General features: G+C 45.3%; 1 protein-coding gene across 5 annotated transcripts in view; it reads right to left on the bottom strand.

Annotated features, from left to right (window-relative positions):
* Positions 1 to 13,463: 13,463 nt before the first annotated feature.
* Positions 13,464 to 21,971, bottom strand: part of STON2 (stonin 2) — a 189,844-nt gene continuing 181,336 nt past the window's right edge. For all 5 annotated transcript variants that reach the window (XM_069735740.1, XM_069735738.1, XM_069735739.1 and 2 more), the window contains exons 3-4: positions 14,162 to 14,364; positions 13,464 to 13,968 (exon numbers count right to left, since the gene is read on the bottom strand). In XM_069735740.1, coding sequence (XP_069591841.1) covers positions 13,885 to 13,968; positions 14,162 to 14,364 — 287 coding nt within the window. In that variant the 3' untranslated portion in view covers positions 13,464 to 13,884. The remainder of the gene's footprint in view (positions 13,969 to 14,161; positions 14,365 to 21,971) is intronic.

The following is a 21,971-nucleotide window of genomic DNA, read 5'->3' as shown; positions in this document are numbered from 1 at the left end:
AGCAGAGGACAGAACTCACAGCATGGCTCGGAGTGGTGAGTAAGAGGGGAGATGGGAAGCCATGCAGAGATGCCAGCAGGGATGTTACAGTATGTACCTGATGGAGCAGCCGAGCAGCCAGAACGCTTTACTCAACATGAATTAAATGATCTCATCAGAGACCTTTCATTGTCAAAAGATAAAGCTGAACTTCTTGCATCTAGGTTGAAACAGAAGAATCTTCTTCATGATGATGTCAAAATGTGTTATTACCAAAACAGAAGTAACACTTTATTAACACAATTTTTCACAATTGATGGACCAATGGTGTACTGTAACAATGTGAATGGCCTCTTTGAAGAACTGAATCAAGAGTATTTTGTTGCAGATTGGCGATTGTTATTGACTCATCCTAGAGAAGTGTAAAATATGAAACCATCAATTCCTATTGCTCACTCAGGAAAGTTATGTTAATCTGTCAGCTGTTTTGGATGGCATATTTGTGGAGATTTGATAATGATTGGTCTCCTAATAGGACTACAAGGAGATTTCACAAAATATTGTTTCTTCTTGTGTTTATGGGACAGTAGAAATATAGTAGATCATTATGTTCGTCGTGATTGGGGACAGAGATACATCTATGCTCCAGGTAGAGACAATGTTCAACATAATCCTTTAGTTGCTCCAACCAAAATCTTTCTTCCTCCACTATATATAAAGTTGGGATTGATTTAAAACTTTGTGAAAGCCATGGCAAAGACAAATTCACAAGGGTTCAAGTACATTTGACAGAAATTCTCCAGCATTTCACAAACAAAACTGAAGGAAGGGGTATTTGTTGGTCCTCAGATCAGAGACTTTATGAGAGATGATGTGTTTGAGGGAACTTTAAATGATAAGGAATTGAGATCTTGGAAAAGTGGATCTGTGAAAACTTCTTAGGAAAACAAAAATCTCCAGAATATGTTGAAGGTGTTGAGGAACTGCTAGGTGCATACCAGTGTCTTGGATGTCACATGTCTCTGAAAATGCAACTTTTGCATTCACATTTACATTTCTTCCCTCAAAATCTTGGGGATGTAAGCAATGAACAAGGGGAGCGGTTTCACCAGGAAATTAAAGTAATGGAACACCGCTACCAGGGTTTTTGGAATGACTCAATGATGGCAGATTACTGAAAAATCGTATCAACGACAGTCTAATGTCAAGCACTTTTAATTTCTGCTCAAATTTGGTTTCTATTTTGCATGTGAAATTATTTTGGTTCAATAAAAACTGTTTTGTAAGTTGAAGCATTTTTTTCTGATATGTAGATTACTGGTTTCTTACTATTGCCAGCATATTTCTTATACCTTATAATAATGATGCTGCTCCATGGAAACTATGCATGCTACAGAAAAACTATATGCATTTTTGCAATCAGGACAAAAAGATGATTCAGGAAAAGTACAAAGTCACCTGCGATGATTACAAAAAATATTTTTTTGTAGACCTGTGTTATTGGGTATCCAAGCTGGACATGTGGCATGAACTGGCTTTGTACGCCTTGGAGGTCCTGGCCTGCCCTGCCGCTGGTATTTTGTCAGAGCGGATTTTTAGTGCCGCTGGTGGAATTATAACTGATAAGCGCATCCACCTGTCAACTGAAAATGCTGACAGGCTGATGTTGTGAATTCTGTTGTCGAACTCCCTCCTGTGGTCGTGAATGGTACTTCTGCGAGTTCTGTCTATGGGCTCCCTCTGGTGGCTATGAGTGAAGCTGCTGCTTCTGAGGTTCCTTACACAGGTGACGTGGTTTATCCTTTGGTTGGCTTCTCTATTTAACTCCACTCAGATCGTTACTCCATGCCAGCTGTCAATGTTTTAGCATTGGTTCAGTTCGCTCCTGGATCTGCCTGGTGACCTGTCTTCTCCTGCAGAAGCTAAGTTCCTTATTGTTATTTTTGCTCGTTGTTTCTTTGTCCAGCTGGTTATCCTGATTTTGTCTTGCTAGCTGGAAGCTCTGGGATGCAGAGTGGCAGCCCCCCCCCCCCCCGCGAGTCGGTGCGGAGGTCTTTTTTGCACACTCTGCGTGGTCTTTTGTAGGTTTTTGTGCTGACCGCAAAGATTCCTTTCCTATCCTCTGTCTATTTAGTAAGTCTGGCCTCTCTTTGCTGAAACCTATTTCATTTCTGCGTTTGTGACGTTCATCTTTTCTCACAGTCATTATATGTGGCGGGCTGCCTATTCCTTTGGGGAATTTCTCTGAGGCAAGGTAGGCTTTATTTTCTATCTCTAGGGCTAGCTAGCTCTGAGGCTGTGACGAGGCGCCTAGGGAGCGTCAGGAGCGCTCCACGGCTATTTTTAGTGTGTGTGTGATAGGATTAGGGCTTGCGGTCAGCAGAGCTCCCACATACCAGAGCTCGTCCTGTATGAGTTTAACTATCAGGTCGGGTGCTCCTAACCACCAGGTCATAACAGTACAGCTGGCCCAAAGTATTAATGCATCTCAATAGAGGGATAAGAGGACTTCTGAGACCATTTTTTTTTCTTTGCACTGTGTTTTGTCTTTCTTTTCCCCTAGACCTTTGGGTGGTTCAGGACACAGGTGTCGAGATGGACATTCAGGGTCTATCCTCTTGTGTGGATCATCTCACTGCAAGGGTACAAAACATTCAAGATTTTGTGGTTCAGAATCCTATGTTAGAGCCTAGAATTCCTATTCCTGATTTATTTTCTGGGGATAGATCTAGATTCTTGAATTTCAAAAATAATTGTAAACTGTTTCTAGCTTTGAAACCCCGCTCCTCAGGTGACCCCGTTCAACAAGTAAAAATCATAATTTCTTTGTTGCGTGGTGACCCTCAAGACTGGGCATTTTCCCTTGCGCCAGGAGATCCTGCATTGCGAGATGTAGATGCGTTTTTTCTGGCGCTTGGATTGCTTTATGATGAACCAAATTCAGTGGATCAGGCAGAGAAAATCTTGCTGGCTTTGTGTCAGGGTCAAGATGAAGCGGAGGTGTACTGTCAGAAGTTTAGAAAGTGGTCTGTGCTTACTCAGTGGAATGAATGTGCTCTGGCAGCAATTTTCAGAAAGGGTCTTTCTGAAGCCCTTAAGGATGTCATGGTGGGATTTCCCACGCCTGCTGGTCTGAATGAGTCTATGTCCTTGGCCATTCAGATCGATCGGCGCATGCGTGAGCGCAAAGCTGTGCACCATCTGGCGGTATTCTCTGAGCATAGGCCTGAGCCTATGCAATGTGATAGGACTTTGACTAGAGCTGAACGGCAAGAACACAGACGTCGGAATGGGCTGTGTTTTTACTGTGGTGAATCCACTCATGCCATCTCCGATTGTCCTAAGCGCACTAAGCGGTTCGCTAGTTCTGCCACCATTGGTATGGTACAGTCTAAATTTCTTTTGTCTGTTACTCTGATTTGCTCTCTGTCGTCCTATTCTGTAATGGCATTTGTGGATTCAGGCGCTGCCCTGAATTTGATGGACTTGGAGTTTGCCAGGCGCTGTGGTTTTTTCTTGGAGCCCTTGCAGTATCCTATTCCATTGAGAGGAATTGATGCTACGCCTTTGGCCAAGAATAAGTCTCAGTACTGGACTCAATTGACCATGTGCATGGCTCCTGCACATCAGGAGGATATTTGCTTTTTTGTGTTGCATAATCTGCATGATGTGGTCGTTTTGGGGTTGCCATGGCTACAGGTCCATAATCCAGTGTTGGATTGGAAATCTATGTCTGTGTCCAGCTGGGGTTGTCAGGGGGTACATGGTGATGTTCCATTGCTGTCAATTTCGCCTTCCACTCCTTCTGAAGTCCCTGAGTTTTTATCAGATTACCGGGATGTATTTGAAGAGCCCAAATCTGGTGCCCTACCTCCTCATAGGGATTGCGACTGTGCTATTAATTTGATTCCTGGTAGTAAGTTTCCTAAGGGCGGTCTGTTTAATTTATCTGTGCCAGAGCACGCCGCTATGCGGAGTTATATAAAGGAATCCTTGGAGAAGGGTCATATTCGTCCGTCGTCGTCACCATTGGGAGCAGGGTTCTTTTTTGTGGCCAAGAAGGATGGTTCTTTGAGACCTTGTATTGATTACCGCCTTCTTAATAAGATCACAGTCAAATTTCAGTATCCTTTGCCGCTGCTGTCTGATTTATTTGCTCGGATTAAGGGGGCTAGTTGGTTCACCAAGATAGATCTTCGAGGGGCGTATAATCTTGTGCGAATTAAACTGGGTGATGAATGGAAAACAGCATTTAATACGCCCGAGGGCCATTTTGAGTACCTGGTTATGCCATTCGGGCTTTCTAATGCTCCATCTGTGTTTCAGTCCTTTATGCATGACGTCTTCCGAGAGTACCTGGATAGATTTATGATTGTATATTTGGATGACATTTTGGTCTTTTCAGATGATTGGGAGTCTCATGTGAAGCAGGTCAGAATGGTGTTCCAGGTCCTTCGTGCGAATTCCTTGTTTGTGAAGGGGTCAAAGTGTCTCTTTGGAGTTCAGAAGGTTTCATTTTTGGGTTTCATTTTTTCCCCTTCTACTATCGAGATGGACCCTGTTAAGGTTCAGGCCATTTACGATTGGACTCAGCCGACATCTGTGAAGAGCTTGCAGAAGTTCCTGGGCTTTGCTAATTTTTATCGTCGCTTCATCGCTAACTTTTCCAGTATTGCTAAACCGTTGACTGATTTGACCAAGAAAGGTGCTGATGTGGTCAATTGGTCCTCTGCGGCTGTAGCGGCTTTTCAGGAGTTGAAGCGTCGTTTTGCTTCTGCCCCTGTGTTGTGCCAGCCACATGTTTCGCTCCCTTTTCAGGTGGAGGTTGATGCTTCTGAAATTGGAGCAGGGGCTGTTTTGTCGCAAAGAAGTTCTGATGGCTCGGTGATGAAACCCTGTGCCTTCTTTTCTAGAAAATTCTCGCCTGCTGAGTGCAATTATGATGTGGGCAATCGGGAGTTGTTGGCCATGAAGTGGGCATTCGAGGAGTGGCGACATTGGCTTGAAGGAGCTAAACATCGCGTGGTGGTCTTGACGGATCACAAGAATTTGACTTATCTCGAGTCTGCCAAACGGTTGAATCCTAGACAGGCTCGATGGTCGCTCTTTTTCTCCCGTTTTGATTTTGTGGTTTCATACCTTCCGGGATCTAAGAATGTGAAGGCTGATGCCCTGTCAAGGAGTTTTGTGCCTGACTCTCCGGGTGTTCCGGAGCCGGCGGGTATTCTTAAAGAAGGGGTAATTTTGTCTGCCATTTCCCCTGATTTGCGGCGTGTGCTGCAAAAGTTTCAGGCTGATAGACCTGACCGTTGTCCTATGGAGAAACTGTTTGTCCCTGATAGATGGACTGGTAGAGTTATCTCGGAGATTCATTGTTCAGTATTGGCTGGTCATCCTGGAATCTTTAGTACCAGAGATTTGGTGGCTAGATCCTTTTGGTGGCCTTCTTTGTCACGGGATGTGCGTTCTTTTGTTCAGTCCTGTGGGATTAGTGCCCGGGCTAAGCCCTGCTGTTCTCGTGCCAGTGGGTTGCTTTTGCCCTTGCCGATTCCGAAGAGGCCCTGGACGCATATTTCCATGGATTTTATTTCTGATCTCCCTGTTTCTCAAAAGATGTCGGTCATTTGGGTGGTTTGTGATCGCTTCTCTAAGATGGTCCATTTGGTACCCTTATCTAAACTGCCTTCATCCTCTGATTTGGTGCCATTGTTTTTCCAGCATGTGGTTCGTTTGCATGGCATTCCGGAGAACATCGTCTCGGACAGAGGTTCCCAGTTTGTTTCGAGGTTTTGGCGGTCCTTTTGCGCTAAGATGGGCATTGACTTGTCTTTTTCTTCGGCTTTCCATCCTCAGACTAATGGCCAAACCGAACGAACTAATCAGACTTTGGAGACATATCTGAGATGCTTTGTTTCTGCTGATCAGGATGATTGGGTGTCCTTCTTGCCTTTGGCTGAGTTCGCCCTTAATAATCGGGCCAGCTCGGCTACTTTAGTTTCTCCTTTTTTCTGCAATTCTGGTTTCCATCCTCGTTTCTCTTCAGGGCAGGTTGTGCCTTCGGACTGTCCTGGTGTGGATGCAGTGGTGGACAGGTTGCAGCAGATTTGGACTCATGTGGTGGACAATTTGACATTGTCCCAGGAGAAGGCTCAACGTTTCGCTAACCGCCGGCGTTGTGTTGGTCCCCGACTTCGTGTTGGGGATTTGGTTTGGTTGTCATCTCGTCACGTTCCTCTCCTAAGTTTAAGCCTCGTTTCATTAGACCATATAAGATTTCTGAGGTTCTTAATCCTGTGTAATTTCGTTTGGACCTTCCAGCTTCTTTTGCCATCCATAATGTGTTCCATAGGTCGTTGTTGCGGAGATACGTGGCACCTATGGTTCCCTCCGTTGATCTTCATTCCCCGGTGTTGGTCGAGGGGGAGTTGGAGTATGTGGTGGAGAAGATTTTGGATTCTCGCGTTTCGAGACGGAAACTCCAGTACCTGGTCAAGTGGAAGGGTTATGGTCAAGAAGATAATTCCTGGGTTTTTGCCTCTGATGTTCATGCTGCCGATCTTGTTTGTGCCTTTCATTTGGCTCATCCTGATCGGCCTGGGGGCTCTGGTGAGGGTTCGGTGACCCCTCCTCAAGGGGGGGTACTGTTGTGAATTCTGTTGTCGAACTCCCTCCTGTGGTCGTGAATGGTACTTCGGCGAGTTCTGTCTATGGGCTCCCTCTGGTGGCTATGAGTGAAGCTGCTGCTTCTGAGGTTCCTTACACAGGTGACGTGGTTTATCCTTTGGTTGGCTTCTCTATTTAACTCCACTCAGATCGTTACTCCATGCCAGCTGTCAATGTTTTAGCATTGGTTCAGTTCGCTCCTGGATCTGCCTGGTGACCTGTCTTCTCCTGCAGAAGCTAAGTTCCTTATTGTTATTTTTGCTCGTTGTTTCTTTGTCCAGCTGGTTATCCTGATTTTGTCTTGCTAGCTGGAAGCTCTGGGATGCAGAGTGCCCCCCCCCCCGCCCCGCGAGTCGGTGTGGAGGTCTTTTTTGCACACTCTGCGTGGTCTTTTGTAGGTTTTTGTGCTGACCGCAAAGATTCCTTTCCTATCCTCTGTCTATTTAGTAAGTCTGGCCTCTCTTTGCTGAAACCTATTTCATTTCTGCGTTTGTGACTTTCATCTTTTCTCACAGTCATTATATGTGGGGGGCTGCCTATTCCTTTGGGGAATTTCTCTGAGACAAGGTAGGCTTTATTTTCTATCTCTAGGGCTAGCTAGCTCTGAGGCTGTGACGAGGCGCCTAGGGAGCGTCAGGAGCGCTCCATGGCTATTTTTAGTGTGTGTGATAGGATTAGGGCTTGCGGTCAGCAGAGCTCCCACATCCCAGAGCTCGTCCTGTATGAGTTTAACTATCACTTCGGGTGTTCCTAACCACCAGGTCATAACAGGCTGACTCTTATAAAAATGAACAAGGGCTGGATTGGGCCAACACCACGAAAAATAGCTAAGGCATATAATGGAATAAGCCTTGTCTATATCCTCAGGATCAATATGGAATTAGCTGTGGAGGATATCCACTAGATTAAAACATAACCTTTAATAAATGTAATTAAAATACTCGGATCCTAACAAAACACATACATACATTCTGGGAGAAGAGAGACATTTAGGTTATTATTTGGTTGGTGGGTGTCCATAGCAGGGCTTACTCGGGGCCTGTCCTTGTTAGGACAGGAGCTCTTGGAGGGTTTACAGGGAAGACAGTGGTGGTATATCATTTCCCTACCTCTGGCCCGATGGTTATTTTGGAACCACCTCCCTTACAGAATTTGAGGGATTTCTTCTATACGTCCGTCTAAATTGGTAAAACTGTTCCAATTTCTTATCTTGAGCACTGATTCACCTGAGCACGTTGTTTAGCATCTATGTATGTGTTTTGTTAGGATCCGAGTATTTTAATTACATTTATTAAAGGTTATGTTTTAATCTAGTGGATATCCTCCACAGCTAATTCCATTGGGCCAACACCACCAAATGATAGCAGCGCAACATAAACTCAATCCAGTGTCTTTTTTAGCAGGCCTATTCCCATGCACTTCTTCACACCCACACATGGGTATATGCTTCCTGATTTTGGCTATTTGATGTTGTCCTCCTCCTTCTCCTCATCCTCCAGCATATCACCAGGGTGACTGTGGTCCTTGATGCAACACCCGCATAATTTTTTTAAAAGGGTGTTTATGATGCCCGTCAAATTTGTATACAGTATGGTCATGTATACCTCCAGGGGTAAATGTTTGTGAGCCCATACACTGAGTGCATGGGCATTACAAGTCTAGGAGACCAGCTCTTTATGAGGCCCTCCTCCACGTCTTTTCCAAGGGGCATTGGAGTGCCTCCAAATTTTTGGCAGCCCTTGCATTCAATGCATAGGCAAACACTGTGGGAGACCCACTTCCTAATAATGGGAACATTTTTTCATAAGGCCCTCCTCTACATCTCTTCAAAGGGGCAATGGAGTGCGTCCAATTTTTGGCAGCCCTTAATAATAATAATAATCTTTATTTTTATATAGCGCTAACATATTCCGCAGCGCTTTACAGTTTGCACACATTCAATGCATAGGCAAACAGTATGGTTCATCCACTTCCTAATAATGGGAACATTTTTCATAAGGCCCTTCTCTACGTCTCTTCAAAGGGACATTGGAGTGCCTCCGAATTTTTGGCAGCCATTGCTTTACTGCATAGACAAACAGTATGGGAGACCCACTTCCTAATAATGGGAACATTGTTTTCAGGAGACCCTCTGACCTCTACGTCTCTTCCAAGTGGAATTGGAGTTCCTCCAAATTTTTGGCGTTGCTTCACCGCATAGGAAAACACTATGGGAGACCCACTTCCTAATAATGGGAATATTTTTTTTCATGAGGCCCTCTACGTCTCTTCCAAGTGGAATTGGAGTTCCTTCAAATTTTTGGCAGCCGTTGCTTCACCGCATAGGAAAACACTATGGGAGACCCACTTCCTAATAATGGGAATATTTTTTTCATGAGGCCCTCCTCTACGTCTCTTCCAAGGGGAATTGGAGTTCCTCCAAATTTTTGGCAGCCCTTGCATTCACTGCATAGGCAAACAGTATGGGAGACCCACTTCCTAATAATGGACACATTGTTTTCCGGAGGTCCTCGTGTACGTCTCTTCAAAGGGGTATTGGGGTGCGTCCAAATTTTGGGCAGTCCTGCCACTCACTGCATACGCAATAACAGTATAGGATACCCAGTGTTTGATAATGGGAACAGCAAAGCAAAGCCGGCTGTTGGCTCTCTAAGAATAGTGAAGGTCAACTGCTGGCCCTTTAAGAAAAGTAAAGGCAGCCTGGTGGCCCTATAAAAATAGGCTTTGTGATTTTCAGAGTCCTTCCTTCATAAATGAAACAGATGTGTCTGATGATGTGTCACACATCACATGGCCACATAAGGTTGTAAAATCTTACAATGACATTTCCCAGTGAATGCATTTGTCTTGGTTGAAAGCAATGCTAAAGTTCAAAAACACATCAAAAACGCTACATGTGAAAATAGCACAATTGTGGAGAGCATTTTTGTTTTTGGTTATTTATTTTGGCTTATATACAAGTCATTACCCTGGAAAGGATGTTCCTTAACATATTTCCCAGGAAAATCCATTTTGGTTTTGTTTTTGTATGTTTTATTGTGAGTCTGTAAAGGTGGCGTAAGACTCTGACAACATTGTTCACATCAGTGACTTGGGAGTCAGAAATGATTCCAGGCGTCTTCCCCATGCTGTTCCTATGTCATTTGAGCACTGTTCCCATCTATTTCCGCAATTTCTAGTCCCTCTGCAGACTGCCAGGGGGTCCGCCGAAAAAATGTTCAAGTTTCCCATAGACTTACATTGGGCTCGTTGCTCGGGTAGAGCATCTGAGCATTCCAATTTACTCGAGCCGAGCAATGAGCACCCGAGTATTTTAGTGCTCACCCATTACTAGCTGTAAGCCATAATCATCAACATTAACAGAAATAAACACTTGAAATAGATCACTCTGTTTGTAATGACTATATAATATACGAGTTTCACTTTTTGTTTTAAAAACTGAAATAGTTAACTTTTTGATGATATTCTAATTTTGTGAGAAGCACCTGTATGTGGAGGCACTATTATTGGGGTGCACAAAATGTGAGTATTATTACTGGGTAGGACATGAGAAGAATTTATTAGTCCTGGCGCTCGGTCTCATATTATACTGCTTCTGCTTCTGTACAAGTGGGAAAAGTGCTAAACCAAAAACATCTGTTACATTTTGCAGAACCGAGTGGTGGAAGGAAGAAGCTGTTGGCGCCAAATGGAGAAGATCATCAGGAACATCACCGGTGGTCACTGATTGGTGCGTTATACACAGAGCGCCTCTCTTATACGCTACCTAGCACTATGTAGCCATTTTGAGTCTCATTACCATGGACTTAAGTCACGGTTTGGGGGAATTATCGGTATAGTACAGTACTATCGATACTTTATCTGTATAGCAGACGATGAATCAATAGTCAGGAAATGAGGCGACGAGAGAAGGAAAACCAGTGTCTGGTGTTAATGGAAAACCACTTTATGTTATTTAGTGACCGATGTGGCAGCGCTGAGAATGCGAGTGTCATAGCAGAGCAGCCTGGATGTGTGTAAGTGCAGCCACTCGCCCCGCGCCGTCACAACGATTACTACAGGACGGGCATCATCTATTCTACTAGGGCCGGTACCAGAAGGGCCCACACCGAGGAGACAGCACTGATCATAGACCTGGATCAGTTTCATGCCAATCCTCCGCCTCCAGCACGTACACAGTCCTCCAGCCCACCCCATCCTCCAACAAGTACACAAGCCTCCAGCACATACACATGCCTCCAGTCCACCCCATCCTCCAGCCCACCCCAGCCTCCAGCACATACACATGCCTCCAGCCCAGTCCAACCTCCAGCATGTACACAAGCCTCCAGCGAACCCGTTTCCAGTGCGTACACAAGCCTCCAGCCCACTCCTGCCACCAGCGCGTACACAAGCCTCCAGCCCGCCCCTGCCTCCAGTGCGTACACAAGCCTCCAGCCCGCCCCTGCCTCCAGTGCGTACACAAGCCTCCAGCCCACCCCAGCCTCCACCATGTACACAAGCTTCCATCCCACCCCAGCCTCCAGCGCGTACATAAGCCTCCAGCACATACAAAAGCCTCCAGCCCACCTCAGTCTCCAATACAAACACAAGCCTTCAGAACGCCCCTGCCTCCAGAGCATACACAAGCCTCCAGCACGCTCCAGCCTCCATCCTGCCCCAGTCTGCCCCAACCTCCAGCAAGCACTCAAGCCTCCAGCACATACACAGGCCTCCAGGCCCCCCAGCCTTCAGCATGTACACAAGCCTCCAGCACATACACAGGCCTCCAGGCCCCCCAGCCTTCAGCATGTACACAAGCCTCCAGCACATACACAAGTCTCCAGCTCACCCCAGCCTACAGCATGTACACAAGCCTTCAGCCCACCCCAGCCTCCAGCATGTACACAAGCCTCCAGCCCACCTCAGCCTCCACCACATACACAAGCCTCCAACCCACCCCAGCCTCCAGCGAGTACACAAGCCTCCAGCCCACCCACCTTCCAGCGTATACACAAGCCTCCAGCATGTACAAAAGCCTCCAGCCCACCTCAGCCTCCAGTACAAACACAAGCCTCCAGACCCCCCAGCCTTCAGCATGTACACAAGCCTCCTGCTCACCCCAGCCTCCGAGTACACAAGCCTCCAGCCCACCACAGCCTCCAGTGTGTACCCAAGCCTCCAGCCCACCTCAGCCTCCAGTACAAACACAAGCCTCCAGCACGCCCCAGCCTCCAGTACAAACACAAGCCTCCAGACCCCCCAGCCTTCAGCATGTACACAAGCCTCCTGCTCACCCCAGCCTCCGAGTACACAAGCCTCCAGCCCACCACAGCCTCCAGTGTGTACCCAAGCCTCCAGCCCACCTCAGCCTCCAGTACAAACACAAGCCTCCAGCACGCCCCAGCCTCCAGCACGCATACAACCCTCCAGACCCCCCAGCTTTCAGCTTGTACACAAGCCTCCAGCACGCCTCAACTTCCATCACGTACACAAGCATCCAACCCACTTTAGACTCCAGCACATACAAGTTTCCAGCTTGCCCCAGCCTCCACCACGTACATAGGCCTCCAGTGCATACACAAGCCTCCAGCACACCCCAGCCTCCAGTGTGTAAAACCTCCAGCACATATACAATCTTCCAACCCTCCCCAGCATCCAGCATGTGCACAAACCTCCAGCCCACCCCAGCCTCAAGCACGCCCCAGCCTCCAGTGTGTACACAAGCCTCCAGCCCACCCCAGCATCCAGCATGTACACAGGCCTTCAGCACATACACAAGCCTCCAGTTTGGCCCAGCCTCCACTGAGTACACAAGCCTCCAGCACGCCCCAGCATCCAGCACGTACACAAGCCTTCAGCGTGTGCACAAGCCTCCAGCACACCCCAGCATCCAGCACGTACACAAGCCTCCAGCAAGTACACAAGTCTCCAGCCCACCTTAGACTCCAGCACATACACAAGTCTCCAGATCGCCCCAGCCTCGAGCACATACACAAGCCTCCAACAAATACACAAGCCTCCAGCACGCCCCAGCGTGTACACAAGCCTCCAGTACACCCCAGCATGTACCCAAGCCTCCGGCACATACACAAGCCTCCAGCATGCCCCAACCTCCAGCACGTACACAAGCCTCCAGCAAGTACATAAGCCTCCAGCACACCCCAGCCTCCAGCGTGTACACAAGACTCCAGCACGCCCCAGCCTCCAGAATGTACACAAGCCTCCAGCAAGTACACAAGCCTCCAGCCCACCTTAGACTCCAGTACATACACAAGTCTCCGGCTTGCCCCAGCGCGTACACAACCCTCCAGTGCATACACAAGCCTCCAGCCCGCCCCAGCCTCCAGCACGTACACAAGCCTCCTGTGCACATACATAAGCCTCCAGCACGCCCCAGCCTCCAGTGCATAAAACCTCCAGCACATACACAATCCTCCAACCCTACCCAGCATCCAGCACGCCCCAGCCTCCAGCTTGTGCGCAAGCCTCCAGCCCACTCCAGCGTGTACACAAGCCTCCAACAAGTACACGCCCCAGCGTTTACACAAGCCTCCAGTACACCCCGGCATCCAGCACATACACAAGCCTCCGTTACATACACAAGCCTTCAGCACACCCCAGCCTCCAGCAAGTTCACAAGCCTCCAGCACGCCCCAACATCCAGCATATACACAAGCCTCTAGCACGCCCCGGCCTCCAGCACGTACACAAGCCTCCAGCACGCCCTGGCCTCCAGCACGTACACAAGCCTCCAGCACGCCCCGGCCTCCAGCACGTACACAAGCCTCCAGCACGCCCCTCCATCTGACTTTCCTTTTGACATTAAACACTACACAACATTCAGCTTCTGGTCTATTTAATGAACATTAGTATGGAGATTTTGCTCCTAGTCACTTGGCGCCCCTCCCCAGGTCACGACCAGTCTCAGCATTGTCACTTCTATGGAGGAAGGCGACTACGTACAGGTTGTGCGATTCTCCACCCTGTAGTGCAGCTCTTTGTGTTTTTCTGCCTTCTTGACCTTCTACAGTTTCCTTCTCTAGTGCAATCACAACATCTAATGTTGTCAGTCTCTTTCCCATTAATGTTCATGAATGAGCGGCCATCAGGATATAACATTGTAAGCTTACTCGTCATTGTGCCCAGGGAAGACAGAGTACTGGCACTTATGGAGCAGATGTGCACCTGGTCTCAGCTTTGTACCAGTCTCCTGCCACCATTAATGCTGCATAAATTGCTTCACTACAGTTTCCTGGTCATCTATTGTGCAACACATTCAGCAGGATTCTCCACAACTTCATCCTCAGCCTCGGGGTTCAGAGTCTTCTTCTGCTCAATTTCCACCTGATCATAGGAAGGGAAGAATTAGAATAAGCACTCAACCATCCATAGAGTAGTCAATGCATCAGGAGCCACAGTGGGAACAGAAAGGCAAATCAGGGTCTCCATTTATATATTTCTAGACTGAATCAGGTTCCTAGCTGGTCAATAATTAACAATTCATGTGGTTGCCTGACTATTTTCAGCATGGTCTTACCTTGTAGTAGTAATGAGCAGAGTAGTTCACCCACTTCTTGATTTCTGTCCTTCCCTCTACGGAAATGGATCGCAAAGCTGTCTTGGAAGCAGATGCTGCAGGCATAGAAAATTCCACCTCCACGTATTTGGCGAAGATTGGAGGAATTTCCCTGTCTGAACCCAACTCCAAGTGGCAGTAGAAACAGTGTGGATGACCCCATCCTAGGAGAGACGAAATCCATGTCAAATATTACTGGGACTTAAAGCTCTAGTGAGAGGCTTGATACATTTTATCTTAATTAATCAGACGTCTATTCTCAGTAATCAAGGAGTTATCTACATGTTGACTTTTGAATTTGTGTGTCTCTTTCTGGTTGGTCAAGAAATTAAGGAGAGCGCACATAGGGCGATAAAAGTGATAATTTGGATGACAATACACGGTAGGTGCACTCACCTTTAGAGGTTGTGAAAAGTCACAACCCCTTGCAGAATATAAGAAGAAACAGTGGTCGCTGCAGACTCCCGTGGATACCAATGTGACAAAGAAGGAAGGAGAAGACCGGGTTTCTCAATGTATCCGCGCTGACCACATACGATGGAAGTTTCGACGCGTTTCGTGGCAATCTGCCACTTCCTCAGGGCCAAAGATTTTACAGTGTCTGTTTACAGCAGTGGTTTTATACAGAATCTTCATGGCATCACAATTACAAACAAACTGACATCACTTCCTGTGGGAACGCCCCCTCCAGTGTTAGAATGTCGTACACCAGTTACAATGACTTTATTTAAAAATCTAAACTCTGATGAAACACACTATCCACCTAAAACTTCAGTCTTTAATTAATATATATATATATATATATATATATATATACACATATATTATAATATATATATATATATATATATATATATATATATATATATATACATATATACATATATACACACACACAATGATCACTGCATTTTTTTTTTTTTTAAATGGAGTTGGCTAGAGTCAAACTCACAAATTATGGGCAAGCCAGAACACTTCGGGTTCCCCAGTAGCATCATACTATCTCTCCACTTATTGGGAATGGTTGAGGATTTAGACAAAACCTTCATGACATCCCAAACAAACAAACATCACTTACTGCAGAAACATCCCCTCCAATATCATGATGTCACACAACAATCACAATATCTTTACATCAATGTATAACCTCTGATAAAATACATTAAACCTCTAAACAGTCAATTTTTGATTTGAAACCATATATAAAACCTATAATCAAAATGTGTTAAGATTTTATAAAAATAAAATGGCTAGACTCAAACCCATAGGTTTTGGACAAGGAAGAACACCAAATGCGTCCCTTGTCATTATACTAAATCTCCATTTCTGGGGAATGGATATGTGATTGGGAGATCCGTCGGGCCACTAGGGACAAGAAACCATAAAGGATGGCTCATCAAAAAAGATCTACCAGCTCTTTAAGACTTTTTGGATGAATAGTATCTAATTTGTATATCCAATACACTTCTTTCTTATTTAGACACTGTAATCTATTTGGGGTATCCGCTGGTACATGATCTATAGGTGTAACTCGTATTGGTTCTTTGTTCCCGTGTTTTTCAAAACAGTGTCGAGACAAGCCATGTTTCAGATATCCCTTGGAGATGTTGATGATCTCCAGAAACTCAAATACTGTGTTCCTATGGTTATTATAAAAATATTGTCTATAAACCGCTTATAGACGATAATATCATCCCTGAAGGTATTATTGAAAACATGCCAGGACTCGAAGGTGGCCATGAATAAATTTGCATACGTAGGTGCCACCCTCGAGCCCATTGCCATGACCCGTTTCTGATGGTAAACCTTCCTTATAATAACCATAGGAAGACAGTATTTGAGTTCCTGGAGATCATCATGTGCAACAATTGGGGAATTGAACTAACACCTGAGATTAGCAAGATGGAGATCAACTTTTTGGATCTAACGATAAAACATGATGGTAAAGGTAAAATAATAACAAAGAATTTTTTCAAAAAAGTTAACGCCAATAGCTATGTACACTACAAAAGTAACCATTACAACAAATGGCTCACAAATGTACCAAAAAATCAGTATCAACGAATAAGGAAAAATTGTACCTTATTAAAAGATTATAAGGAACAAAGCAAATGTCTAAGAGAGAAATTTTTAGAGCGTGAATACCCCCAAAACTAATAAAAAGCATATTCAGAGGCAAAGGGAATTTCACAAAGTAGTTTAATAGATGGGACAGAAACTAAAAAGTCTACAGAGGAATTTTATACCACCAATTTCATCACCACCTTCTCTTCCCAAAATAGCACCATTAGGAACATAAAACAGAAGCATTGGAAGATTCTACTAAATGACCCGGTCTGTCAGAACGTATTACCAACTAGACCAGTGGTTACCTTTAGGAGGGCACCATCCCTGAAAAACATTTTAGCCCCCAGCAGAATTAGGGATGGGGGAGTCAAAAAAGCCCCTTATGCAGGAATCAGCACCTGACAGATGCCTCTAAGAGGTTCCTTCAAATGTAAAAATAAAAAATGCTTGTGTTGCCTTTGGATCAGTGATAATGTGAATACTTTTCACTCAAATAATGATAGTGAGAGAGTATATGACATTCATTTTAAATTAACATGCCAATCTAGTTTTGTTATTTATCTAATTGATTGTTGCTGTGGGAAACAATATGTGGGACGCACCACACAGCCTCTATATTTAAGGATGAACTCACATAGACCCAACATCTCCAAGGGATATGTGAAACATGGCTTGTCTCGACACGGTTTTGAAAAATACAAAAAAATACGAGTTACACCTACAGATCATGCACCAGCGGATACCCCAAATAGATTACAGTGTCTAAATAAGAAAGAAGTGTATTGGATATACTCGAGTATAAGCCGACCAGAGTATAAGCCGAGACCCCTAATTTTGCCACAAAAAACTGGGAAAACTTAATGACTCGAGTATAAGCCAAGGGTGGAAAATGCAGCTACCGGTAAATGTCAAAAATAAAAATAGGTACCAATAAAAGTAAAATTAATTGAGATATCAGTAGGTTAAGTGTTTTTGAATATCCATATTGAATCAGGAGCCCCATATAATTCTCCATAAAGTTTATGATGGGCCTCATAAGATGCTCCATATTAAAATATGCCCCATACAATGCTGCACAAATGTTGATTATGTCCCCATAAGATGCTCCATAGAGACATTTGCCCCATATAATGCTCCACAAATGCTGATTATGGCCCCATAAGATGCTTCATACAGACATTTGCCCCATATAATGCTCCACAAATGCTGATTATGGCCCCATAAGATGCTCCAGAGATATTTGCCCCATATAATGCTGCACATGGCCCCATACAGATATTTGCCCCATATAGTGCCGCACATGGCCCCACAAGATGCTCCACAAAATAATTTCCCCCTATAATGCTGCACATGGCCCCATACAGATATTTGCCCCATATAACGCTGCACATGGCCCCATAAGATGCTCCATACAGACATTTGCCCCATATGCTGTTGCTGTGATTAAAAAAAAAAAAAAAATGACATACTCGCCTCTCAGGCCCCCGGCACTTGCTATATTCACTTGTCCTCCATTCCACCGATGGGCGCCGCTGCGTCTTCCCCATCCTCTCCACTTACTGTTCAGGCAGATGGCGGCGCGCACTAATCGCGTCATCGCGCCCTCTGACCTGAGAGTCACTGCAGAGGACGGGGAAGACGCAGCGGAGGCCGGCGATGGAACGGGGAGCAGGTGAATATCACGCACTGCGTTATACTCACCTGCTCCTGGTGCGGTCCCTGCATGTCTGTTCCCCTGCGCCGGCAGCTTCTTCTTGTAGTGAGCGGTCACATGGTACCGCTCATTACAGTAATGAATATGCGGCTCCACTCCTCTGGGAGTGGGGTCTATATTCATTACTGTAATGAGCGGTACCATGTGACCGCTCACTACAGGAAGAAGCTGCCGGCGCCAGGTAACCAGGGACCTGCAGGGACCGCGCCGGGAGCTGGTGAGTATTATTACACAGCTGCCGCTCCCCCTCCCCTGCCGACCCCTGGGAATAACTTGAGTATAAGCCGAGAGGGGCAATTTCAGCCTAAAAAAATGGGCTGAAATTCTCGGCTTATACTCGAGTACATACGGTAGATACTATTCATCCAAAAGGTCTTAATGAGCAGCTAGATCTTTTTTGATGAACCATCCTTTATGGTTTCTTGTCCCTAGTGGCCCGACGGATCTCCAAAACACATATCCATTCCCCAGAAATGGAGATTTAGTATAATGACAAGGGACGCATTTGGTGTTCTTCCTTGTCCAAAACCTATGGGTTCGAGTCTAGCCATTTTATTTTTATAAAATCTTAACACATTTTGATTATAGGTTTTATATATGGTTTCAAATCAAAAATTGACTGTTTAGAGGTTTAATGTGTTTTATCAAAGGTTATACATTGATGTAAAGATATTGCGATTGTTGTGTGACATCATGATATTGGAGGAGAGTTTCTGCAGTAAGTGATGTTTGTTTGTTTGGGATATGATAAAGAAAACCTTCGGCACTCAACAAGTCCACAACTTTTTGCTCTCAAATAGAAATACATTTATTTAGCAGCCAGCAACAAGATAACAGACATCAAAGTTCCAACGTTTCGGCATACATTGCCTTTGGAATGGAATGCTGGCGTGCATCCCGTGGCCGGAAGCAAGCCACGGGACGCACGCCAACATTCCATTTGTTGCAGCTATGCCTCCTTTTCTCATGCCATATTGGCAAATAATATAATAGGAACACTGTTTGCTATATACAGACTTCCTCGAGAAAGGCAATGTATGCCTTAACGTTGGAACTTTGATGTCTGTTATCTTGTTGCTGGCTGCTAAATAAATTTATTTCTATTTGAGAGCAAAAAGTTGTGGACTTGTTGAGTGCCGAAGGTTTTCTTTATCATATTTGAATCTTTTTTCCTTCGGGCACCACATTAGTGATTGAGTGCACCACACTTGATCTGACTAGCTATGTTTGTTTGGGATGTCATGAAGGTTTTTTCTAAATCCTCAACCATTCCCAACAAGTGGAGAGATGGAGAGATAGTATGGTGGTAAGGGGGAACCCTAAGGCTATGTGCACACGTTCAGGATTTCTTGCAGAAAATTCCTGAGAAAAACCTGAAATTTTCTGCAAGAAATCTGCATGCGTTTTTTGCGCGTTTTTTTCCGGACATTTCCCAATGCATTTTATAGTGGGAAATCCGCAAAAAAAAACACAAAATTAATGAACATGCTGCGTTTTTTACCGCGATGCGTTTTTTTCGCGGAAAAAAATGCATCATGTGCACAAAACATGCGGAATTCATTCTAAATGATGGAATGCTTATTGTATGCTGTTTTTTTGCGGTTTTATAGTGTTTTTATCGCGCAAAAATTAGCAACGTGTGCACACAGTGTTAGGTGTCGAGTTCCCACCTCTGCACAGGGGGAATCTCGAACCATCTCTGCTGCGGTCTCCAATTCTTCTCCAGCCGCAGTGGATTCTGCTCAGCGGAGACGTCGGTCCCAGCGTCTTGCTCAGTCTCACTCTGTGCATAGGATTACTGCTGCTTTTCCTGCTTCTGCCATTGAAGCCAGTGCTGGGCAGCGGCGAGCAGACGCTTTTGGGACTAAGTCCTGCTTTTTCCCTTCTGAGCATGCCCAGGGTGAGATCTTACGTTGGAGATCGAGGGTCACATGCTCAGATGCTGCAGCGGTTCCCATTGGTCCTCCAGGAAGGTCCTGAAGGTGCTAAACTTCTGTGGCAGCTTCCCATTGGACCTTTATTAGAAGGTCCTATACATGCAGGAGCTAGATAAAATTCGCATGACTGCATGGCCATGCGCTAGTGTACAATTGTCATCGTGTGTGTGTTGATGAGTGCAAGTCGTTCGTTAAAAAACCCATCCCTTGTGTATGACTGTTCGCGTAAGGTGTATGTCTGCAATCTAGCGCCCGGCTGAACTCACAGCGTTTCCACACGAAACAGCGCCTACTGCTGTGACCGCCAGTACGGTGCCACGTGCCATTAGAGCGCTTCTTTAACCCAAGTCAGGGTGGTTAGTGGCATCCGCCAGTACAGCACAGTTCGCACTCTCATGCTATTTAATTATTAGTTTTGTTACGTGCGGTACTGCGGCCCTGTGACTCAACAGGGTTCGCTTCCTTCACACAGGGTGAAGTTAACCCGTGTGTGTATTCACATTGTACCGCCATATAGTCCGTCATTACTTGGCAGCAGGTTCCATCTCTGCACGGTGGACCCCGGGCTGCGAACGCACCTTATTCTATCTTATTATTTGGTGCCTAACACACAGCCTAAGTGTTCTGGCTTGCCCATAACTTGTGAGTTTGACTGCAGCCAAATCCATTTTTTGTTAAAAAAAAAAAAAAAAAAATGCAGCGATCATTATATATATATATATATATATATATATATATATATATATATATATATATATATTTTAAATTAAAGACTGAAGTTTTAGGTGGATAGTGTGTTTCATCAGAGTTTAGATTTTTAAATAAAGTCATTGTAACTAGTGTACGACATTCTAACACTGGAGGGGGCGTTCCCACAGGAGGTGATGTCGGTTAGTTTGTAATTGTGATACCATGATTCTGTATAAAACCACTGCTGTAAATAGACACTGTAAAATCTTTGGCTCTGAGGAAGTGGCAGATTGCCACGAAACGCATCAGCACAATAAAGCTTTCAAAAAAACTTCCATCGTGTGTGGTCAGCGCGGATACATTGAGAAACCCGGTCTTCTCCTTCCTTCTTTGTCGTCTGGTTGGTCAAGAAATCACAGACTTTTGTTCATATAAGCCTGTAATATTGACTTGTAAGTTGACATTTGATGTAACATATTGTGCGGTTATCCTGGAAGACTAGAGATGAAGAATAATTGAACAATCAAGTTTGCTGAAATGTTAATTACACATTGTCCAGGCCAGCTAGCTTGTTGACTTGCAAAACAGGAGGAAAAACTATGCAAATAGATTAAATAAACAATGCGAGTTGATCTCGTCACCATTCTTCCCCTTTACCTCTGGATGCTGGGTTGAAGGACAGTTGTTAACTATAAAACAAGGATATATGCACCTATATATCAGATACCTCAAGACACAGATATACATCCAGTCATCTAGACAGCCAAGAGATCCAGAGACTCTTTACAAGCAGCAGCCAAGACATTATGGCTCCATCAACAGGGGCACAGATTTGACATTCTACAGCATGACAGCTTAGGGGACCAGAGCCCCAGCTGAAAGAATGCAGATCTGCTCCATTGACCATAGCTGGACCATGGATAATTTTGTGGTAGTCAGGATTTGGACCTACCGGTCACCTGAGACCTATGGGTATGCTTGTGAAAGCCAGGAATGGCACTCACCAGTCACCTGGCTCCATGGAGATGTTTGGAGCAGCCAGGATGTGACCCTCTGGTCACCTGGCCTTGTGCCTCAATGGACTATCAGCTTCCTAAGATTGTCGTTACCTCCTCTGTGTCTGTGCCACAGGTGGCGTAGTCGGCCCTGGAAGCCCTGAAGTCACAACTGCTCTTATCCCGGCGAGTCAGAAGAAGGCCAAGACTTGGTATTTTGCACCAACTTGGGTATTCTGCTGGGACTGTTCTACATGTTATTTACCTGTTTTGTAGTTCAATAAACACTGTTTTACCCTCACCCTGTGTTGCCTGAGTAGTATGACGCCCACGGGGAATGGACAGCGGGCGCTCGGTGGGATGATCCC

Source organism: Ranitomeya imitator, chromosome 1 (assembly GCF_032444005.1).
Source record: "Ranitomeya imitator isolate aRanImi1 chromosome 1, aRanImi1.pri, whole genome shotgun sequence".
NCBI classification, from domain to species: domain Eukaryota; kingdom Metazoa; phylum Chordata; class Amphibia; order Anura; family Dendrobatidae; genus Ranitomeya; species Ranitomeya imitator.
Note: the sequence above shows the minus strand (reverse complement) of the source record. Positions and strands in the feature narration are given on the sequence as shown.